This window comes from Coffea eugenioides, chromosome 3 (assembly GCF_003713205.1).
Source record: "Coffea eugenioides isolate CCC68of chromosome 3, Ceug_1.0, whole genome shotgun sequence".
Classification (NCBI taxonomy): Eukaryota; Viridiplantae; Streptophyta; class Magnoliopsida; order Gentianales; family Rubiaceae; genus Coffea; species Coffea eugenioides.
In genome coordinates, this window is record NC_040037.1 from 7,772,251 (window position 1) to 7,790,470 (window position 18,220).

General features: G+C 34.3%; 1 protein-coding gene across 1 annotated transcript; it reads left to right on the forward strand.

The window, feature by feature from the left end:
* The first annotated feature begins 4,063 nt into the window (after positions 1-4,063).
* On the forward strand, positions 4,064-11,980 carry LOC113767131 (ubiquinone biosynthesis monooxygenase COQ6, mitochondrial). Its single transcript, XM_027311310.1, has 10 exons — positions 4,064-4,132; positions 4,965-5,079; positions 6,198-6,279; positions 6,802-6,945; positions 8,185-8,243; positions 9,209-9,276; positions 9,370-9,421; positions 10,331-10,492; positions 10,638-11,237; positions 11,572-11,980. Exons 1-10 carry the CDS (start codon positions 4,125-4,127, stop codon positions 11,785-11,787), a joined length of 1,506 nt encoding a protein of 501 aa, XP_027167111.1. The 5' UTR covers positions 4,064-4,124; the 3' UTR covers positions 11,788-11,980.
* Positions 11,981-18,220: the final 6,240 nt, after the last annotated feature.

Sequence of the window (18,220 nt, forward strand, 5' to 3'; positions counted from 1 at the left end):
ACATCATCATCTTCATTATCTTCATCACAAGAAGAGTGATAAGAACTTACCTCATCTTCTCCAATGGCCATTAGTGCCATTTGGGCCAACTCTTCTTTTTCTCTTTTTGAATTGCATTCATCCCATGTAATTTTGCAATCTCCTCTTGAACATCTCTTGTTGAAGATCTTCTTGAAACTTTTGATGTGAGGAGTTATATCATTGTCCACTTCCATGATTTCATTACCCGTGAAGGATGGGTTATCCCCCACTTGAGATGCTTTAAAAGCTATGCCTCTCTTATACATTCTTGCATTTTCTTCCTCTTGCACTTTGAATTTCAGCTTTAATTCATAAGAGGTTAGGGTATCCACAAGAGATTCAATGGACATAGAATTTAAATCCTTTGCCTCTTCTATAGCATTTATTTTGTTTTCCCATTCTTTTGGCAAGGCATTCAAAATCTTTCTATTTTTCTCACCCAAAGAATATTCTCTTCCAAGCAATTTAAGATCTTGAATAATGTCACAAAATCTACTACACATCTTATCAACATTTTCAAGAAGATGCATTTTGAAAAATTCATATTGAGAAACAAGCAAAGATTTCTTTTGTTCTTTAATATCTTGGTTACCTTCATGAAATACACACAATTTATCCCAAATATCTTTAGCTGATTTACAACCTTTAATCCTACTAGATTCATTTACATCTAATGCATTGTACAATATACACATGGCCTTGGCATTCAAAGAAAGGTATCTCTTGTCTTTTTCATTCAATTCTTGTCTAGTCTTTAATCTACTCAAATTAGTGGTAGAGTCAATTATTCTGGCTTCATAAGGACCATCTTCTACCACATACCATAATTCAATATAAACGGATTGTAAGAAAATCATCATTCTTTGTTTCCACATGCTAAAATGAGAACCATTAAACATAGGTGGTCTATCAATAGATTGCCCTTCCAAAAAAGAAACTTTTATGGTTGCCATGATCTTTACTCTAAGCGGTTAAGCTTGATCAAAAGAGACCAAGCTCTGATACCAATTGTAAGTGCCCGGTGCAACCCAATGAGTACAAACAAATTCACAATGATGCACAAAGATATATCAAATTTAAGCACAATAAAGAAAACTTAATTAAAGAGAAAGGATAAGAAATGCAAACCAAATATCAAATCAATAGCCTCTTCAATTGATGGCGATGCTAACCAAGATGTACAAGTGAAGGCTCACTCCTTCCTCACCCCAAACACACTTTGGTTGAGCCAAGGAGTTTTACAACAATTCTAGTTAACCCTCAACAACCTACACTTGAAAGATCACTCACCCAATTAAGAACTATTTTATACAAATGAGGCAACCTTCACCAAGGTTTTACCACTTCAAGTTATAGGTTCACCTTCACTAAGGTTTTACTTCTCCTAGAGAGTAACCTTCACTTGAGCAACCTCACAACCCAACTTTCCCAACCCCTTATACAACCAACAAAGAATCTTTCTACTCAAAAATCTCACTTGTAAGCTTGTATTTTGTGTTGGCAAAAGTCCCGTGTCTTCTTGTGCTTTGGGGTGTTTATAGAAGGTGAGAAATGACTCCAAAAGGCTCTCCAACGGTCAAATATTAAATGCTGTCAAAACTAGCCGTTGGCCTGTCGGACGTTCGAACCACCTGTCGGACGTCCGAACCCTGCGTCCAAACCACCTGTCGGACGTCCGAACCCTGCGTCCGAACGTCGTCAGAGAGTCATCAAATCTTTGCGAAATTTCTCGGACGTCCGATGCGATTGATGTGCGTCCGAGGGGTGCGTCCGATCCTTCCGGACGTCCGATGCTTCCTCACGAGCGTCCGACAGAATATCCTTCCTGATGTTCTTCATCCTTTCGGACGTCCGATAGCTTCCTTTCGGACGTCCCACATGAGTGCCCTGTTTTTGCTTCTTCTTTTGTGCCACAAGAATCTGTTCTAACAAATTGCTCACATAAAAACATTAGTCCAAATCTACATTTTGGTTTGTTAATCATCAAAACCAAGGATTGATCGACCAAGGTCAACAAGTTGGCACACCAAACTCGTCATGTTATTACTTTGTCATAGGGTGGTAGATAATGAAGAATCTTTTTCTTTTTGTTCAATTTCTCTATTTGGGTATCTAGCACAGCAAACTTGTCCCCATATATCTGGTCAACAATCTCAGCCATTCAAAAACAGTACTAGTATACGCAGGCCAAAAACATCCGCAGAATTTTGGAAAAAAAATTGTTTGGAAAACTATCAGAAGAGATGGACACAAAGGTGGCAGCAAATGAAGCTTGGAAAGTGGCGATGAACAAAGTTTTTTTTTCTTTTTTTTGGGATGAACAAAGTTATGCTTGCTATTCTAGATTACTTGTACTCCAAAATTTGAATGGTTATCCATTCTTGTTGGATTTAGTCTTTCAATATTACTTAATTGCTTTTCTATTTTCGAGGACAAGGAGGAGTTTTTTTTTCCTTTCGTTGTTTAACCCTTTCGCACCTTTTCATATTCTTTCAAGTACAAGATTTGAATCCTAAACCTAACAGTAAAAAAGATTCTAATAACCTTACATTGTCTTGGGAAAGGTTTTAGCTGTAATCTTAATATATATATATATATATATATAAAGAACTCAAGTAAATTTCACAAAAGAAGAGGTGTACCACTTAGTAAACCTTAATCAGCCATTACAGGCCACAATATCCACTACCTATCAACAAGAATAGTGATAAGAATCCCCAACTCTGCACAATGTCAATGTTTTCCTGAGACCTTTTTACAACTTTCCAATCAACGAAAATGCCAGTCACATCCTTGACAAAGTCTTTACGTACGAAGTGAAGGGAGAACAAAACTTTCTGAAAGACACACTTTGATTTCTAAACCTCACAGATGACAGAATGTAGTAGCAGAAGCAATCCTATGCACTAAGCAGACAAAAAGTGAACTTGTACATTTCTGTACCATCCATTGCAATTCATGATCTCAATCAGCAGTATATCTATAATTTAAACAGCATCTTTAGACTAATCCCCATACATGAGCAGAAAATTAAAGAGACAACAGAAAACTAGATGGAACACAAATGATCAGCATACTACCACAAGGATCCCAACTTATCCTTTGTTGTAATTTGTTAATAATTTGTCCTTTATTGTAGTCTTTGACCAAATAAAGACCCCACACAATTCTATTTGGATTGCATTTAATATAAAATTAAGGGACTCCATAGTTCCGCTTTAAGTAATTTCATTCAAAAACCAACTACTAGACTTATCAAGTAGTTTATCCATACCGTGATAAAATTTCTGAATGAAAATAATAGAAATCACCTTGCATTATCCAAAGTGAGGTTTATCAATTCAACCAAAATAACAAATGTGATTACAAAAATACGATATGTTAATGCGGTAGACAAACACTTGAAAATAGTTTCAAAAAAAAATAAAATATGGATCAATCTTTTATTTTATTTCTACCCCATATAGCTGTGAGTCAAATAAAATATCATTTTTCAATATTTATTTACTAGAATTATCTCCTAATCAAAGACCTTGTGATCAAATTCTATAACAATTGAATAAAAAAATTCAAGAGAGATGACAACATAGTTTTTTTTTTTTGCTCGGGCAACAACAACAGTTGTATAACATATTCTATCCTAATCTACAAGGAGGGGGAGCCTAAGGAGACTTGTGTATCAGTGGTTGATAGCTATACTGACCTGACTAAAGCAAAAAGATGCTATGATACCTCCCTTAAATTTTTTTTTACTGCAGGTGGGATTTGAACTCCCTACCTATAGCCCGAGGGACTTAAGTCCCTCTCTAAGCCCAATGGTTGATGACAACCTAGATCAAAAGTTTTCAAAACGCAAATTTCATTCCTCAAAACTAAAAATTAAAAAGCTGTCCAAGTCAAGGGATAAGAAGGGTTAGAAAGGTGAAACCCAACGACGAAAACATGGGCTTCAGATATTCTCTAGCCCAGTACATTCTCAAATATTTGGGCTCTTGCTTGGGGCCCAAATTTTGTGATTATCCTCATCTCCTCCGGCGGCCTAGTTTTTTTCTGTCTGGCGAACCGGCGAAGAAAGAGAACAGTGGGATTTTCTACTCTAGAAAATGAACAGGTAATTTAATTATTCCCATTTTCTTGTGTTTCTAATTCGATTTTAGTGGTTCAGAAGATTGTATTCTCCCCCCAGAGTCATTTTTTGAAAAAAATCCTGTTAAAGAATGTTGATGATTTCTTAAACGAAATGTGCATCTAAATGTGTAGCCAAAAACTTCTAAAAGAAAATCATGAAGAAATCAAGAGCAGCAGGTGTTAGAGAACGTAAAAAGAAACGAATTTTGATTTGGGTTTCTGCAGCCCTTTAACTTTGAAGAGCTAATTGTTCATGTGATGTGTTTTTTGAACAATTAAATGGGCTGTAAAAGCCTCTTGAATTTTGAACCCAAAAAAAAAAACCAGAGAGCTTCTTGAAAGTGCTTCTTTAAGTTTTAATTGTATACTTATTATTTGAGTAGAGGTGCAAATTCAATCTTTTTCGGTATACATTTGGAAGTTTCTTGGAAGATATCTTTTATAAATATTATTGAATTGGTTGTCAGCTGATTCTAACTCCAAACTGATATCTGATGTCTTGCATTTGATGTTTGCGAGTTTTATGCAGTGTAGTCGAAGTGACATAGTGCATGTATGAATGGAAGATTGTATAAATTATCTCGTTGAACTGTCTAGAGTCAGTTTTGAAGTGATTCTATCTACTGATGATATGAAAAGTATTACACTTTATGCTTGCAAATCTTATGTGGACCTATTTAAAGTAAGACCATCATGTGGAGATTTTACACCTAATATGCGTATCATTAAGTGTATCCAATTTCTTGTAATGATTCAAAGATTTTACTTTGGAGGGCAATCATTTGTGTTGTTTTTTTTTATGGTTCTCAATGTAGGGCAATTGTTAGGAGAATTACGCCTAATATCCGTACATGGAGATCCACCCTGAAAACTTTCTGTAGTGATACAAGTGAAAAGTTACATGGTTCACACGGTGACAAAGCAGTTACAGTAAAGTCTTCATCCTTGGTTAATAAGTTTGACCTTTTTTTATTATATTTTTAATCTCATTACAGCTCTCAGTTTAAACCATGATCTTGTCATTTCCTGTGTTTCTATATGTTGCTAGCTCTTGCTTTGATGGATTATTTTTTATCATGCATAGTTGATAGAGTTCAATAACTTCATTTTTGTCATTTCCTGTGTTTCTGTATGGTTTGGAAGATGCATCGGACAGACAATTTGATTCTTTGTCACTGGAAGCTGATAAAATCTTGTGCTCTGCTAAATCTAGCCGGATAAAGTTTATAAGGCACTTTTGTTTGTTGGTGTGATTTTTCAGTTTCATGCTGAACATTAAAATGGAAAACATTTTTTTTTTTAAATAGGAGCAATGGGCACCATAGGTTGTCATGTAAGTAGGAAGCTACCACATGAGATACGTATGTAACTTTGAACATATAGTAGTTGTGTCGGAAAACTAAAGGAAGATATTTTCAGGAGGTTTTGGTGATGGCATTGTGCAAAGTTACACATGCAGGAAACATACATTTGATGTTTCACTGTCAATTAACTGATAACTAACATATTAAGTCTGATTATACCTCACTTTTACTGCATTCCATTACCAAATGCAAATGGCTGGTGGTTTGTAATGTTCCTTTTCTTACATTGCTTCCCCTCTGACACCCTACTCTTTCACATCCTTATAATTTTTCTTAACATTTATGATTGCTTATAAAGAAATTAACCTTTTATTCTGTTCTGTTTACTCCATCTATTTAATGATCATCCGAGAGCATGTTTTTTTGTTTTCCCATTGTTCTCTCTCTTATGTCAATTTTGATAATCTCAATAACCTGGAGCAAGAGTAACACGATTTAATTTCAGTCAAAAATATATTGATGATACCTAAAAAACTTGGTAGCTATAACATGGTATGCTAAGGACGGGATCTGTGGTTACCTTATTGAAGGAATGTCATAGTCATGCTAATTTTCTTTGTTGGTTCTTTAATCTTTCAAGTGATAAGGTATAGATTAGCCATCATGTCAGTCCTTTATTCCTTCATTTGGGAGATTATTATTGAAAGTTTCTTAACTCAATTTCTACTCTTCAATGTTAAGCAGGACTCAACCGACAATGTTCCTCAATATGATGTTGCTATTGTTGGGGGTGGCATGGTTGGCATGGCTTTTGCTTGCTCCTTGGGTACAAAAATAAACAGCTTTTTTTTGTTTGAATGTTAGATATACTTTTCTGATCTTTAATGTTTGTCTGTTTTGCCTTACCATGCGCATATAGTGGCCTAGCTGTAAGTTAGTCCTGTATTTATGCAAATAGTAGTTCTGTATGTTTCAGAAAACATATTTTACATCTTTGCAGTCAAACTTTATGTTTGACTTGATCTTAAACCTCCAACACTAAGGTCTCAATTTGTTTTTTCGGCTTCCTCCTCTTTTCTTCTTTCATTTTTCTTTATGCCTTTCTTATGTGTAACAATATCCAAAAATCGATTTTTGAAGAGCCTTCTTGATTGGTTAAACTTGAACGAGCCTTATATGAGTTTCACATGCCAGTTATATATTTTTGTTCTGCTTCTTTTTCTTGTTCTAGGGAAACAAGAGGAGATGATTAATTGGAAATGCTTTCAGTCTTTTTGATGCATTAAACTAGTTTTTGTGCACATTGGAGTATCTAGATTACATAAACAGTTGTTAAAATGTTCTGCAGCTAGCATGCCATTGACAAAACATCTGAATGTTGCCATAATTGATAGCAATCCTGCACTGCTGGCCAGAGATAACATCAAAAAAGAGGACGCTCCAGATCCAAGGGTCAGTACAGTGACGCCTGCAACTATATCTTTCTTCAAAGGTACAACCTTTGAATTTTTCTTTCCTTTTTTTTTTCTTTGCTGTGCTTGCAGATAGTATACTAGTTCGTGTTTCTTATTCTGCTGTGTGGTCTTTTTATAATTAGGACAATAGTATGCATGTGTAGAGAATAGAGTTGTTATTACATCAACTCATGTAGAGGCATGCTGGTAGATGTATTAAATATTTTAGTCCTTTCTCTGCAAAAATGGACCATTAAATAATACTTATGCCAATTCAAAGCATCATGACTGTTATTCATTCAACTTAAAACAGTTCCTGTTGTATGGGAAGGTTAGGCCCATAGACTTGTCTAACTTTGATATTTTGGATGAGGTATAAAAAGAGCAAGTAGGGAGCTGCCTAGACCAACTTAACTGGCAAAAAAGAATCTCATGTTGACTGTGTTAGCATTCATTCATGGTTATGAGGTTGAGGCAGTGCCTTTACCTCTTCGTTAACTGCATAACGGAGATGCTTCATTTTCTTTGCCGGTGGGATCTTTTTCTGTCATGTTCTTTTTGCATGAACTTAAGCAACGGTTTTAGGGTATTTTAGTCCTGCATTTCCTTGCTACTCAATCTCATTGTGGCCAAAAACTACAACATGCACCTTAGATACAAAGGTTGTGTGATTTTAGTGCTGCCATATATTACCTGCCAGATGAGGAATTTAGCTATAATAAGTAGAAGCTTATCTCTCTTCTCCCCGTACATGGACAACAATAAAAGAAGGATGATGATTAGGTGGTATGTGGTTTTGCATTTCAAACATGTTTATCAGAAAAGGTAAACATGATTACCCTTTATACTGAATCTATTTTAGGTTGTTCAGTTACTCAACTAGTTGAGTCTTTATTCAAAGTGTAATCTTTGTCTGAAAAGCAACTTTAGATGATAAAAATGTTTGAAAAAACTTTTGACATGATAGTCCAAGCATAAATTTAGTTTTCAATCTAAAAGGTCAAGATTAATGATGTTAATCTGAAGTCAAATGTTAAAAAACGATCATGTTGTTAGTGGAATGCTCTTTGGGGGGTACTAAAATACCCATTTCAGTGTGATTGTTCCCAACCTGATGCCAAGTTTGTAGAAATACTGAAACGCTATTTGAGATGCTTAATTCTGAATTTTCTTCTTCTAAATGGTCCACTCGACTTTAAAAGGGAATTTTTCATCCTTCTTCCAAGATTATGGTTGTTTATCATTGACCAACAAAGTATGACAGTGGCGGCATGTAGGTATGGGTGCATGGCAGTATGTTCAACTGCATCGGCATGCCTTTTTTGATAGGATGCAGGTAAATCATGCTGTTAATTTATATTCTCTAAGCATCTTTACTTATTTGGTGCTTGCGTACAATGTGAACAGAACAAAAGTAAGCTTTCTTTGTCTTGGCGCATGTTATTTTAGGATTTAGGATCTACTTCCTTATGGCAGTGTTGTAATTGCAGATTTTTGTTGTAGGACCTAAAACTGCAATGTAGAAATATTTTTGTTTTTCGAAGGCCTTAAAATGACAGAGCACAGCTCTTTACAGCTTCTGTCTTTCTGTTTGTTGCAATATATGGTACTTGATAGAAGAGTTTAATCTGTTTCCTTTATACCTTTGGCATGTTGCAGTGTTTGCTTGATATGAAAGTAAGGATTATGTTACAGAAGTAAGTTACTTTTTATTGTGTTTTGCTTTCTGAAAAACAATGCACAACTAGTTGCCAAGTAAATGCCTAAGGAAGCAAAACTTAAAGACTCCAACTGGAAATGTAATGGTCGGGCCACATAGTATGTCCAACCATGGAGGAAAGAGATTTTTCTTTCCTTGGGATGAAAGATTAGTGTTTGAGCTGCCGATAAACTTTTTATTTGTGAGGTATCTTAGAAGTATGCGATCAGACATGGCAGGGTTAATTAAAGAAAAAGGATTTGTGTAGTCAGCATGGATAAAAATGTTAAGTTTTATGATGTTGGATTTGGCAGGGTTATTTCATTTACTTTACATGTTGATTAACATGTAATATGTTGCATTTTTATCTCATATTTTTTGCTGAATTGTCATTGTAATAAGAATTAGCTGAATTTCTGGATTATGCACTGAGTTGTGCAAGACTGGTACGTGGTATGGGAAGAGTATTTTCAAAGCATCTAGTAAGTCATAACAAAAGCCATGCAAGTTGGTGGGCTAGCATAAATCTGATACAGCAAGAGTGTTTTTGCCCAATTGATTTTATCCATGTTTCATCAAATTGCTGTCTTATGATTCTATAGGTTTGGGATTACACTGGTCTTGGATATACAAGGTACAGTGCGCGAGATGTTGATAAAGCTGTCCTTGGGTGAGAGTAACATTTAACTACATATGTATTATCATTTCCATATTCCAGTAGCGGTTGCTCGCAGATGATACATGATTTGAGATTTTAATTCAGGTGTGTTGTGGAGAACAAAGTGCTTCAAAGATCTTTGTTATCATGCATGGAGGTACTTTACTACTTAGCTGTTCTTTTTCTGTTTATCAGTTGTGATTTGATTGTAGCTGTAATTTTCCATCCCTTACTTGGTTCAGTCTCTATGATGCTACCTGTAGCTTCAGCAACACTTATTTATTTTTTGATCTTCACGAGAAACATCTCCACTTTTGTCCCAATTCCCCTTCTTTTGTACAGAATGTGTACTATCATCAATATTGCTTCTCATAAAGAAGCTTCTTACTTTTACCATCATGTTCTTGGTATCAATTTCTGAAGAGTAGGATATTGCATCAATATAGTTGTCATAGTTACCTTTTTATTTGTGGATAAGCAAAAATGCTTCTGAATATCGTTCAAGAATTGTCATTTAATCCCTTTTCGAAAAACTAATGCCCTCTTCCATGAAACAAAGTAGTGATCAAACCAAATTTATCTTCTAGAAACTTGTGGTTTGGCTTGTTTTGTCCATAATTTCATAGATGGCCCATAAGTTAGCTTAGAATCTTAATTTGAATTAGCTTCAGTCTTGGAAGGCCCCAGACGATGAGTGAAAGCTGTATATGTACTTTTCTATTTGTTTAGTGTGGGAACATTTATAGTTGAAAATAAAATGTGCATTTTTAATAATATATGTAGATTTTTCACTTGAATAATGTATTTCTGCTTCTTCCAATCCCATTATAATGCTTAAGCCCAATGCTGAAACACCTTAATTGCATAATTTTTATTTTGAGCATGAGCTTAAGCATAAGCTGTATAGTTCTGCTTTGCTCGAGTTCTAACTTTACAGCCCTTTCAATTTTTCACTCCTCCATAGTCCCAAAGGAGAAAGGCTTAATCGTTTTCTTCATGTGTTTCATTTGACAGCTTGAGCAAACTTCTAGTATTTGCTTGACTTATTTAAAGTAATAACTTTCAGGACTCAGATGTCAAGAAGAAAATATATCCTTCTAGATTGAATTCAATGACACTACATAAAAGCTCCTTGTTATCGGGAACAGACAGCATATCATCAGAACCTTCTGGAAGTTTAGCTAAGCTGAACCTGAGCGATGGTGATTGTTTGTATGCAAAGTTGGTGGTGAGTTCTGGCTTAATTTCAATTTGATGAAGCAAAAGATTGGCAAACTAGAATATGTTACATAGGTGCATCTTACAGATGAATTTGTTGAGTCATGCTCATCTTTCCACCCGTTTTAAGTCAATTTATTTGATGCATATTGCAGGTGGGAGCTGATGGATCAAAATCACATGTCAGGAAATTGGCAGGAATTAGTACAACGGGGTGGAAGTACCCCCAAAATGCAATTATCTGTACTGTAGAGCATACAGAAGATAACAGGTGTGCTTGGCAGAGGTTTCTGCGTACTGGGCCCATTGCCCTTCTGCCAATGGGTGATAATTACAGCAACATTGTTTGGACAATGGACCCCCAACAAGCTGCAGATCGCAGATCAATGACTGAGGCTGATTTTTTAAAAGCAGTTAATGATGCTTTGGATGATGGACATGGTCCGCGTCCTCAATCTGAACGAATTGGAGACGGAGGAATATTGGCTTGGCTAAGATCCGACGAGACATCATCAGCCAGTGAGCACTTTGAAGTGCCTCCCAGAATCACTAAATTGGCCTCGGACAGAATGGTGTTTCCATTGTCCTTAATGCATGCCAACAATTATGTATCAAAGCGTGTTGTTCTTATTGGTGATGCTGCGCATACTGTTCATCCATTAGCTGGTCAAGGAGTGAACCTGGGTTTTGGAGATGCAAATTCTCTTTCAAGAGTCATTGCTGAAGGTGTTGCTGTAGGATCTGACATTGGAGAGGTACGTTGATACCGGTATTCTTGATTCTGTAGGATATCATTTTGAACTTGTCATGGATATGCCTTTGTTTTCCTTGTTAGCCCAAGTTGAACAGTGCAAGCCACGTATTTTATTAACTTCAAGCGGTTGCACTCTTTGTAATATCCACCGTTGAACACAGACTGCGGTTGGAAGTAGTTGCCTAGATGACCGCATATCATTGCATCATTTTGTATTTTTCACTGCTGCGTATGGTCTGGAAATGGAATTTGAAGCAGTTGCTTAATGTTTGTTTCATTGTTCGTGCAATTTCTGATTTCATTTCTGCGGAATTACTACCTCTTTTTATGGTCAGATGACGCTTTTGAAGAGATATGAATCAGAAAGGAAAGCCGCGAATATTGCAATGATGGCCATTCTTGATGGTTTTCAGAGGGCATATTCCATTGACTTTGGGCCTCTAAATGTGTTGCGTGCTGCTGCCTTTCATGGAGTCAACTACATCTCACCCCTGAAGAAGAATATCATTTCTTATGCTTCAGGCGAGCAGAGACTTCCACTTTTTACATGAAATAGATGTAAACTTTTTTTTCTCTTTTTTTTTTCCCTTGTTTTGGATAAAATATAGATGTAAACTTCAAGAGGCATTTTGTATGTAGATGACTAAATGTACGTGCATAATAAGCTTGAGAGTACCCAAACATCAGCTTCAGGAAAAAATACATACATATACATATATATAAGCTCAATTTTCGTTTGTGAAATTGACTATGGTCTTTCGCTATATTTAATAAACTACGAAGTCGTCAATGTTGCAAGGGGCATAAGCGTCTACTGACAAAATCCGAAGCAGCTCTTGCAACCTTTGTATTGACATTTTTAATGTGTGTACACAAATGCAGCGTCTATGTTCAAGGTTCTTATCCACTTGTGTTGTACTTAAATCCTAAACGAGCACTAACTAATGCAGTATTTTATCAATACAGAAACTTTTTAAGAGCGGTTTGAGGGGAAAATTAAGGGGAAAGTCATCACTATTATTTGGACAAGGTCATCACTGAAAAAGCTTGAAATTGCTGGTAGTAAGAGCAAAATTAGTGCCCGGTTCATTTACTGAGAGCTTCGCCTGCTCGTAGATCATGTGAATGTGAGGGAAATAACAAGTCTTGGATGGTTATTTTTAAGAGATCAACAATGTCAAACTTTAGTCCAATTGCTGAAGATCCTGACTGAGCTTCCATTACCAATGAGGTTTGTTCTTTATTACTTGCTTTTTTCTTTTTGGACACAAAACAATCTGTAGATTATTATTTAATTTAATCCTAATTAATCCTCAAGTATTGTCAAAATTCAGGCTTTACTTTAGCTAATGACTCCTTAATCCAGAGATTTACGATGTTAGTAAGGTAATTTGTAGGTTTACATCTCTTCCTTCTCCTTTCTCAAGTCATTTGCTATTTATTCCCTGCACTTTGTAAATATTTTCGTTATGATAGTATTTCCACATTCGTCTAGGTTTTGGTTTGTTTGTGGTGCTATTTTTTTGTTAGTACTAGTATTTCCAGTTGCTTCTTGTGCTGCTATTTTGATATTGTGAAGTTTCTGTAGAAGCTCTTATCAAGCTGATCACGAGGACAAAGTTTGTCACCAGGCAAAACTGTGCTTATAACTTAAGAAATTGCCATCATTTAATTATTAAAACAGATTTGCAATGAATTAGTTGTGATTCAGTTTTTTCATTGTGCTTTCGAGCAAATCAGATTACATGTTTGCATGTTGTGGTTTGATCTGTTATCAGAGAATCTTTCCAATCTGATTATTAATAGACAAAAGCAGCACTGTATCATCTCAATTTCGCATTGTAATATGCGAGATCCTAAGCCACTGCATTGAAAATCTACGAGTGTTGAAATGCTAATCATTGAGTGTTTTTTTATTGTCCAGAACCAGGTGTTGCTGTTGCTGACCTTTGGCCAATATATGTGGTGGTCTCATGTTCTGTGGCCGGTATGTGAGATCTATAACATCAATTTCTAAATGCTGTAGCTTTCATGTTAAAGAAATAGAGGTTTTGCAACTAGTGACGACGTGCTCAAGTTTTGTCATGTACTTTATATTGGTATTTCTTGAGGCCAAAACTCGGGTCTTCATAGATTCAATGGTCGTGGTGTGACATAATCTGGATCTACCCAAGTGTGTGCCTTCTTTCAAATCATTGGGGAACACCAATTGTGACTGCACTTGTGGAATTGATTTTTTTTGTTAAAACAAAAACATATAAGTGTCCTGATAAGCTAGATAATTCACGATGATTCTTCTAACAATAGTCCTATTTTAGTACTTACATGCATGTTTGGTGGTATTTAGGCAAAAGTTTTTAGCACTGTGACTTGGACTTCCATTTTGTCTTTTCATGAATTCTTTTATCATGTGAAGGATTTGTTTTTTTTTTTTTCCACTTGAATGGATACAAGCTTTCTCTTTTGCTATTTTAATGGTCCCTTTGAAGAGCTGTGGATAAGATTGTGTCATTTCCAAATAATTCAGAATTGATGTACTAATTGTTAAAAAGCGTTCCGTTAAGTGCTAGCGATGCCCAGCGTTAAGGAAAGTACCAGGGGTGACAATCAAGTAGCAATAACATTGGAATCTGAAGTAAAGAACTTTTGCACAAATAGTTCATTGATTGGTTACTTTGAAATATACGAAATAGCATTGGAATTTTGCCACAAGGATTAATTACAAAAACTCCCCTTAAGATTTGGTTAAAGTTGCAGTTTATCCCCTAATGTTTATTTCTTCTCTTTTTATCCCCTATTTCACTCCAAGTCGTTGACTATTTAAGCGATTATATTGACAAAAAATGCCCTTTTACATGGTTTATAAGGAAGGACCCCCCTCCCCCCTCCAAGATTCTTTGGATGTACAAATTATAAGATATGATTTTTACTTCTAAATAATTATTTTAATGTAAACCTTTGGATAAAATAAATTTGAATATTAATATTCTTAATTTGTTCACAATCGCCATGCATGTAATTACTTAAAGTGGGTAGATCACGAATTTTGTGAAAAAGGAAGAGAAATATGTGTTATATGGCAATTTTTTTGTCAAAAATTAAGGAAGAGAAATACGTGTTTTGGTGTAAAAATTACCTTTTTTCAACAATTCTTGAGCGTAATACAACACATTTTTCTCTTCGTTTTCCTCCAAGTTTAAGGTCTACCCACATAAAATAATTACATGCATGATGATTCTGAGTAGAAAAAATGCTATTCATAATTCAATTTATTTTATCCAAAAATTCCAAAAAAATCTATGATAAAAATTGAATATTGTAATTTGAACATCCGAAGAGTCTTGTAGTGGTGATGTGGCAAATTGTGGTCCACTCGATTTACAAGTGGGGGCAGTAGACCAAGCCTACACAATTTTTTGCCTTTCTATGCATCTTTGTGCTATTGGGTTGAGAATTAACCCTACTTTCACTTTTATTTTCTGCGCCTTCATTCTCCGTGTCCTCTTTCCTATCCCGTATCCTGTTTCTTATTTTAGTCTATTTTATATCTTTTTACGTTCACCTCCTGTTTTTCCAATCTCTCTTTCGTGAAAATTTTTAATGGACAAACAAAATTTTAGTTGGTTTCTTATCTTTCTTTCCTCTTGATTTAGTTGGTTTCTTTTCTCTCTAGGTTTGAATTTTTTTCACTTTTACTTAAACATCCTTTTGATCTGCAAAAAAGATAAAAGGGGAACATAAATCCGCTGAAAAGATATTCTTAGATCTATCTAATACCAGTAAGCGTCCTTTAGTAGAAGAATAAAGAACATAAAATTTATTTTTTTTATTTATTTTTTTCCTCTTCTTTTTTTGTGTGCTTTTGTGACGCCCAACCCGATTCAATTCAAAAAAAATATGGTACTCGACCCATATTATTTGACTAGATCAGAGGAGGTTTGGGTACCTGCTTATATGCAAGGTGGGTTTGGGGTTAGAGGACTGAAAACCTGCAGGGTACTTGACCTGCACCACACATGTTTTTTCATGTTTACGCATATGCAAAATACTATTTTAGAGCTAACTAAATAATTTCATTGAGCAAATTGCACCCCTAAATATGAGAGATTATAATTTGTTTACAATATTCATTTGTAAAGGTCATGATCTTGTGATTTTTAGAAAAGAGTTCAATTGATATGGAATACATATAAAATGTTAATGTTTATTACGATTTTCAATGGTTATGGATTCTTTTAATTTTTTTTTCTTTTCCTTGTATTTTCTTTGCATGTTTATTTCTTGGCATCAGACCTTTTTTAGGTAAAATCTAAGCTGAATCATAGATGAGTATGTAAAATATATAATTAAATTAGTATAAATTAATTTTTAATGAATACCCACTAATATGATCCACTTCCGGCGAGTACTCGATGACTGAGTATCCGTTGATATGTGGAGTGGGTAAGGACTAGAAAACAACTAATCCGCAAAGTGTAGGTCGGATTAGCCAAATCCCGTGTGTCGGGGGAGTATCAGACCCGTGCTCCGCACTTCTACCAACTAGATAAAGGAACAGCTTTAGCTCACCAAGGAGTGCCAAATATCGATACCCTATTGGAGTGAGCAAATTTGTTTTAGTTATCTTGGGGTTTAAGGGATTAGAAATGTCCATTTGATCTTGGTGTCCAAACTGACAGTCCAAACAATCCCTTTCTATTTAGGGTTCGTTTGATTCATGTACTGGTTCAGATGGGATGATTCATCTTCGGATTATTAATCCGGGGTTGAGTTATCTTTGGATTAATAACTCAAGTTATCTAGTGTGTGTTTGGTTCTAAGTTGGATAGAATATATTGAAAAATAATCATATTCTATGTTTCGTTGGAGATTGGATGATATAGGATTACTATTTTATGACCAAAATACCCTTTAATTTGTATGTTCATTTTAGTAAAATAATTTGATAATTTATAACTTTTATTAAAATAAAGTAACTTGAAACTTTAGAATTATAAAGTAAATATTTTAATATATAAAAATTTGCATTCACTCAAACTCAACCCATTTGAGCCCTTAAAAATAGGTTTTAACTTAGTTTTTGAATCTGAATTTGAAATTTAATTAAATAATGGGCTGAGTTTTGGTTAATTAAGGTTAAATTCAATAAAATTTGACTCATTAAAGAGTTTTAAATGAGCCAAGCTCAAGCCATTATAGAAAATTTTTCTCTGCGCTGAGCTTGAGCTTAATGAAGCCCTCATTCACAAATCCTATTTGATAAAGTTATGTGTTTATATAGAACTAGTTTTGTACCCGTTCGTTGAACGGGAATCTTCGAAAAATAATAAACTATTTAGTCAATTTTATAAAAATATCGATATGAAATACAAACTTAATGTATATTACTATATGCGCATTGTAATATAAAGTATCTTATAATATAAATTTGAACATCTAATTCAGTAAATAATAATTCAAAAATGGAAAAAAAGAACATTCGACAATACCATAACATTCAAAAGCTTTGAAAATAAATAAAAAGTGTAGTAAATAGTATCAAATAATATTCTACTTTTCAGAAACTTGTTTTTGTTTTTCTTCTATTTGAGCATTCTCCTCTATTTGTCCGTGCAAATCAGCATTTATTGATTTTCTATTATCACTGCATGATAGTAAAGCAGGATAACTAAGTATAAAAAAATAAATGATTTATCGCATTGAAGATTGTATATAACAATACGTAAAGATTATAATTTAAGAAAGTAAAATAGTATATTAAATCTACCTTCTCATGCAAATCTTTTTATGAGAATTTCCTACCTCTGTGGTTTTTGTTGAACCCTCTGATGAATGATTCATATGAAGTGTATTGAAATATTGTTGATTAGAATCATTTATTATACTAATTGGGATCTGGGAAGAAAATACTTCAAGTTGGTATTGGTTGTCGGTTCCACCAATCTGATAATGATTTATCAAAATTAAAGGCAAAAATATTATGTGAGATATAATATGTGAAATATAAGAGAAATTTATTACTAATTCAAGATATATTACTAATCCTATGTGTTCATAAAAAAACAAACAGAAAATAAAAACAAAAAAAAAATAAAATTCAAGATATGTTACTAAACTTTTACAATTGAAGATCAACATGCCTTTTTTTTAAAAAAATATGTATTGAAATAAGATGTACCTAATAATCAAGAGGAGTGGAAACCCAAAATCGATGCTTTAATGTGCCAACCGCTTGCACTGAAAATACCTAACCATGAATTTGATGCTTGAAATCAATATATTATAGGTTATATATAGTGTAGGCATAAGAAATAAGAATTGATAAGAATATAAAGAGATATTAATAAGAACATTAAAAGTAGATTTATCTTGATTTAAGTTGTTTAAAGTACATAACTTTGGGTAGGAAATAAAAATCCCATAATATTAAAAATTCTTATAGAAAATAAAAGTGCGTTCTCAAGACAGATTTTACCTACCTTGAAAGACCACCTCAACTATATCGAGTCCTTTAAGTGCATGGACTCCTACGGTGTGGGTCCACACACTAAATACTCCCCACCATCTTAGTAGAGATGTATTGTGATCCTATAACCTAACAATGAGTATAACCTGCATGTTTTGATTAACAACGAACGGGTTTATAAGAATTTACAAACCCGTACTCAAATAGGAATTTATATTTGACCGTACGGGTCAAATACATATAGTTAATTGGATTCAATTAACTTTTTCTTTTCCATAAATTTCGTGCTATGCACTATGTCTTGAAAATGCACTTAATAATAAAATTTATTAAGAATCCTATTTCCAACATCAGATATTGACTTCTGTTATTAATGGTTCCTTTTGAAATTAGTTACTTTTCTACTTCTTGTAGTGATAACAATTCTTATTTACTTCGGTACCCTATGCAGTACACAAATTATTGGCATGAATTTGGAGATATATCTAATAGAGATATTTATGTCTCTTTTATTTATA

What these genes read in the sequence shown, in the direction of transcription:
- LOC113767131 (XM_027311310.1), top strand. An exon ending in ACGGTGACAAAGCAGTTACA is followed by an intron (nt 5,080 to 6,197) that starts GTAAAGTCTTCA and finishes AATGTTAAGCAG; the next exon opens with GACTCAACCGACAATGTTCC. An exon ending in GTTTGTATGCAAAGTTGGTG is followed by an intron (nt 10,493 to 10,637) that starts GTGAGTTCTGGC and finishes TGCATATTGCAG; the next exon opens with GTGGGAGCTGATGGATCAAA.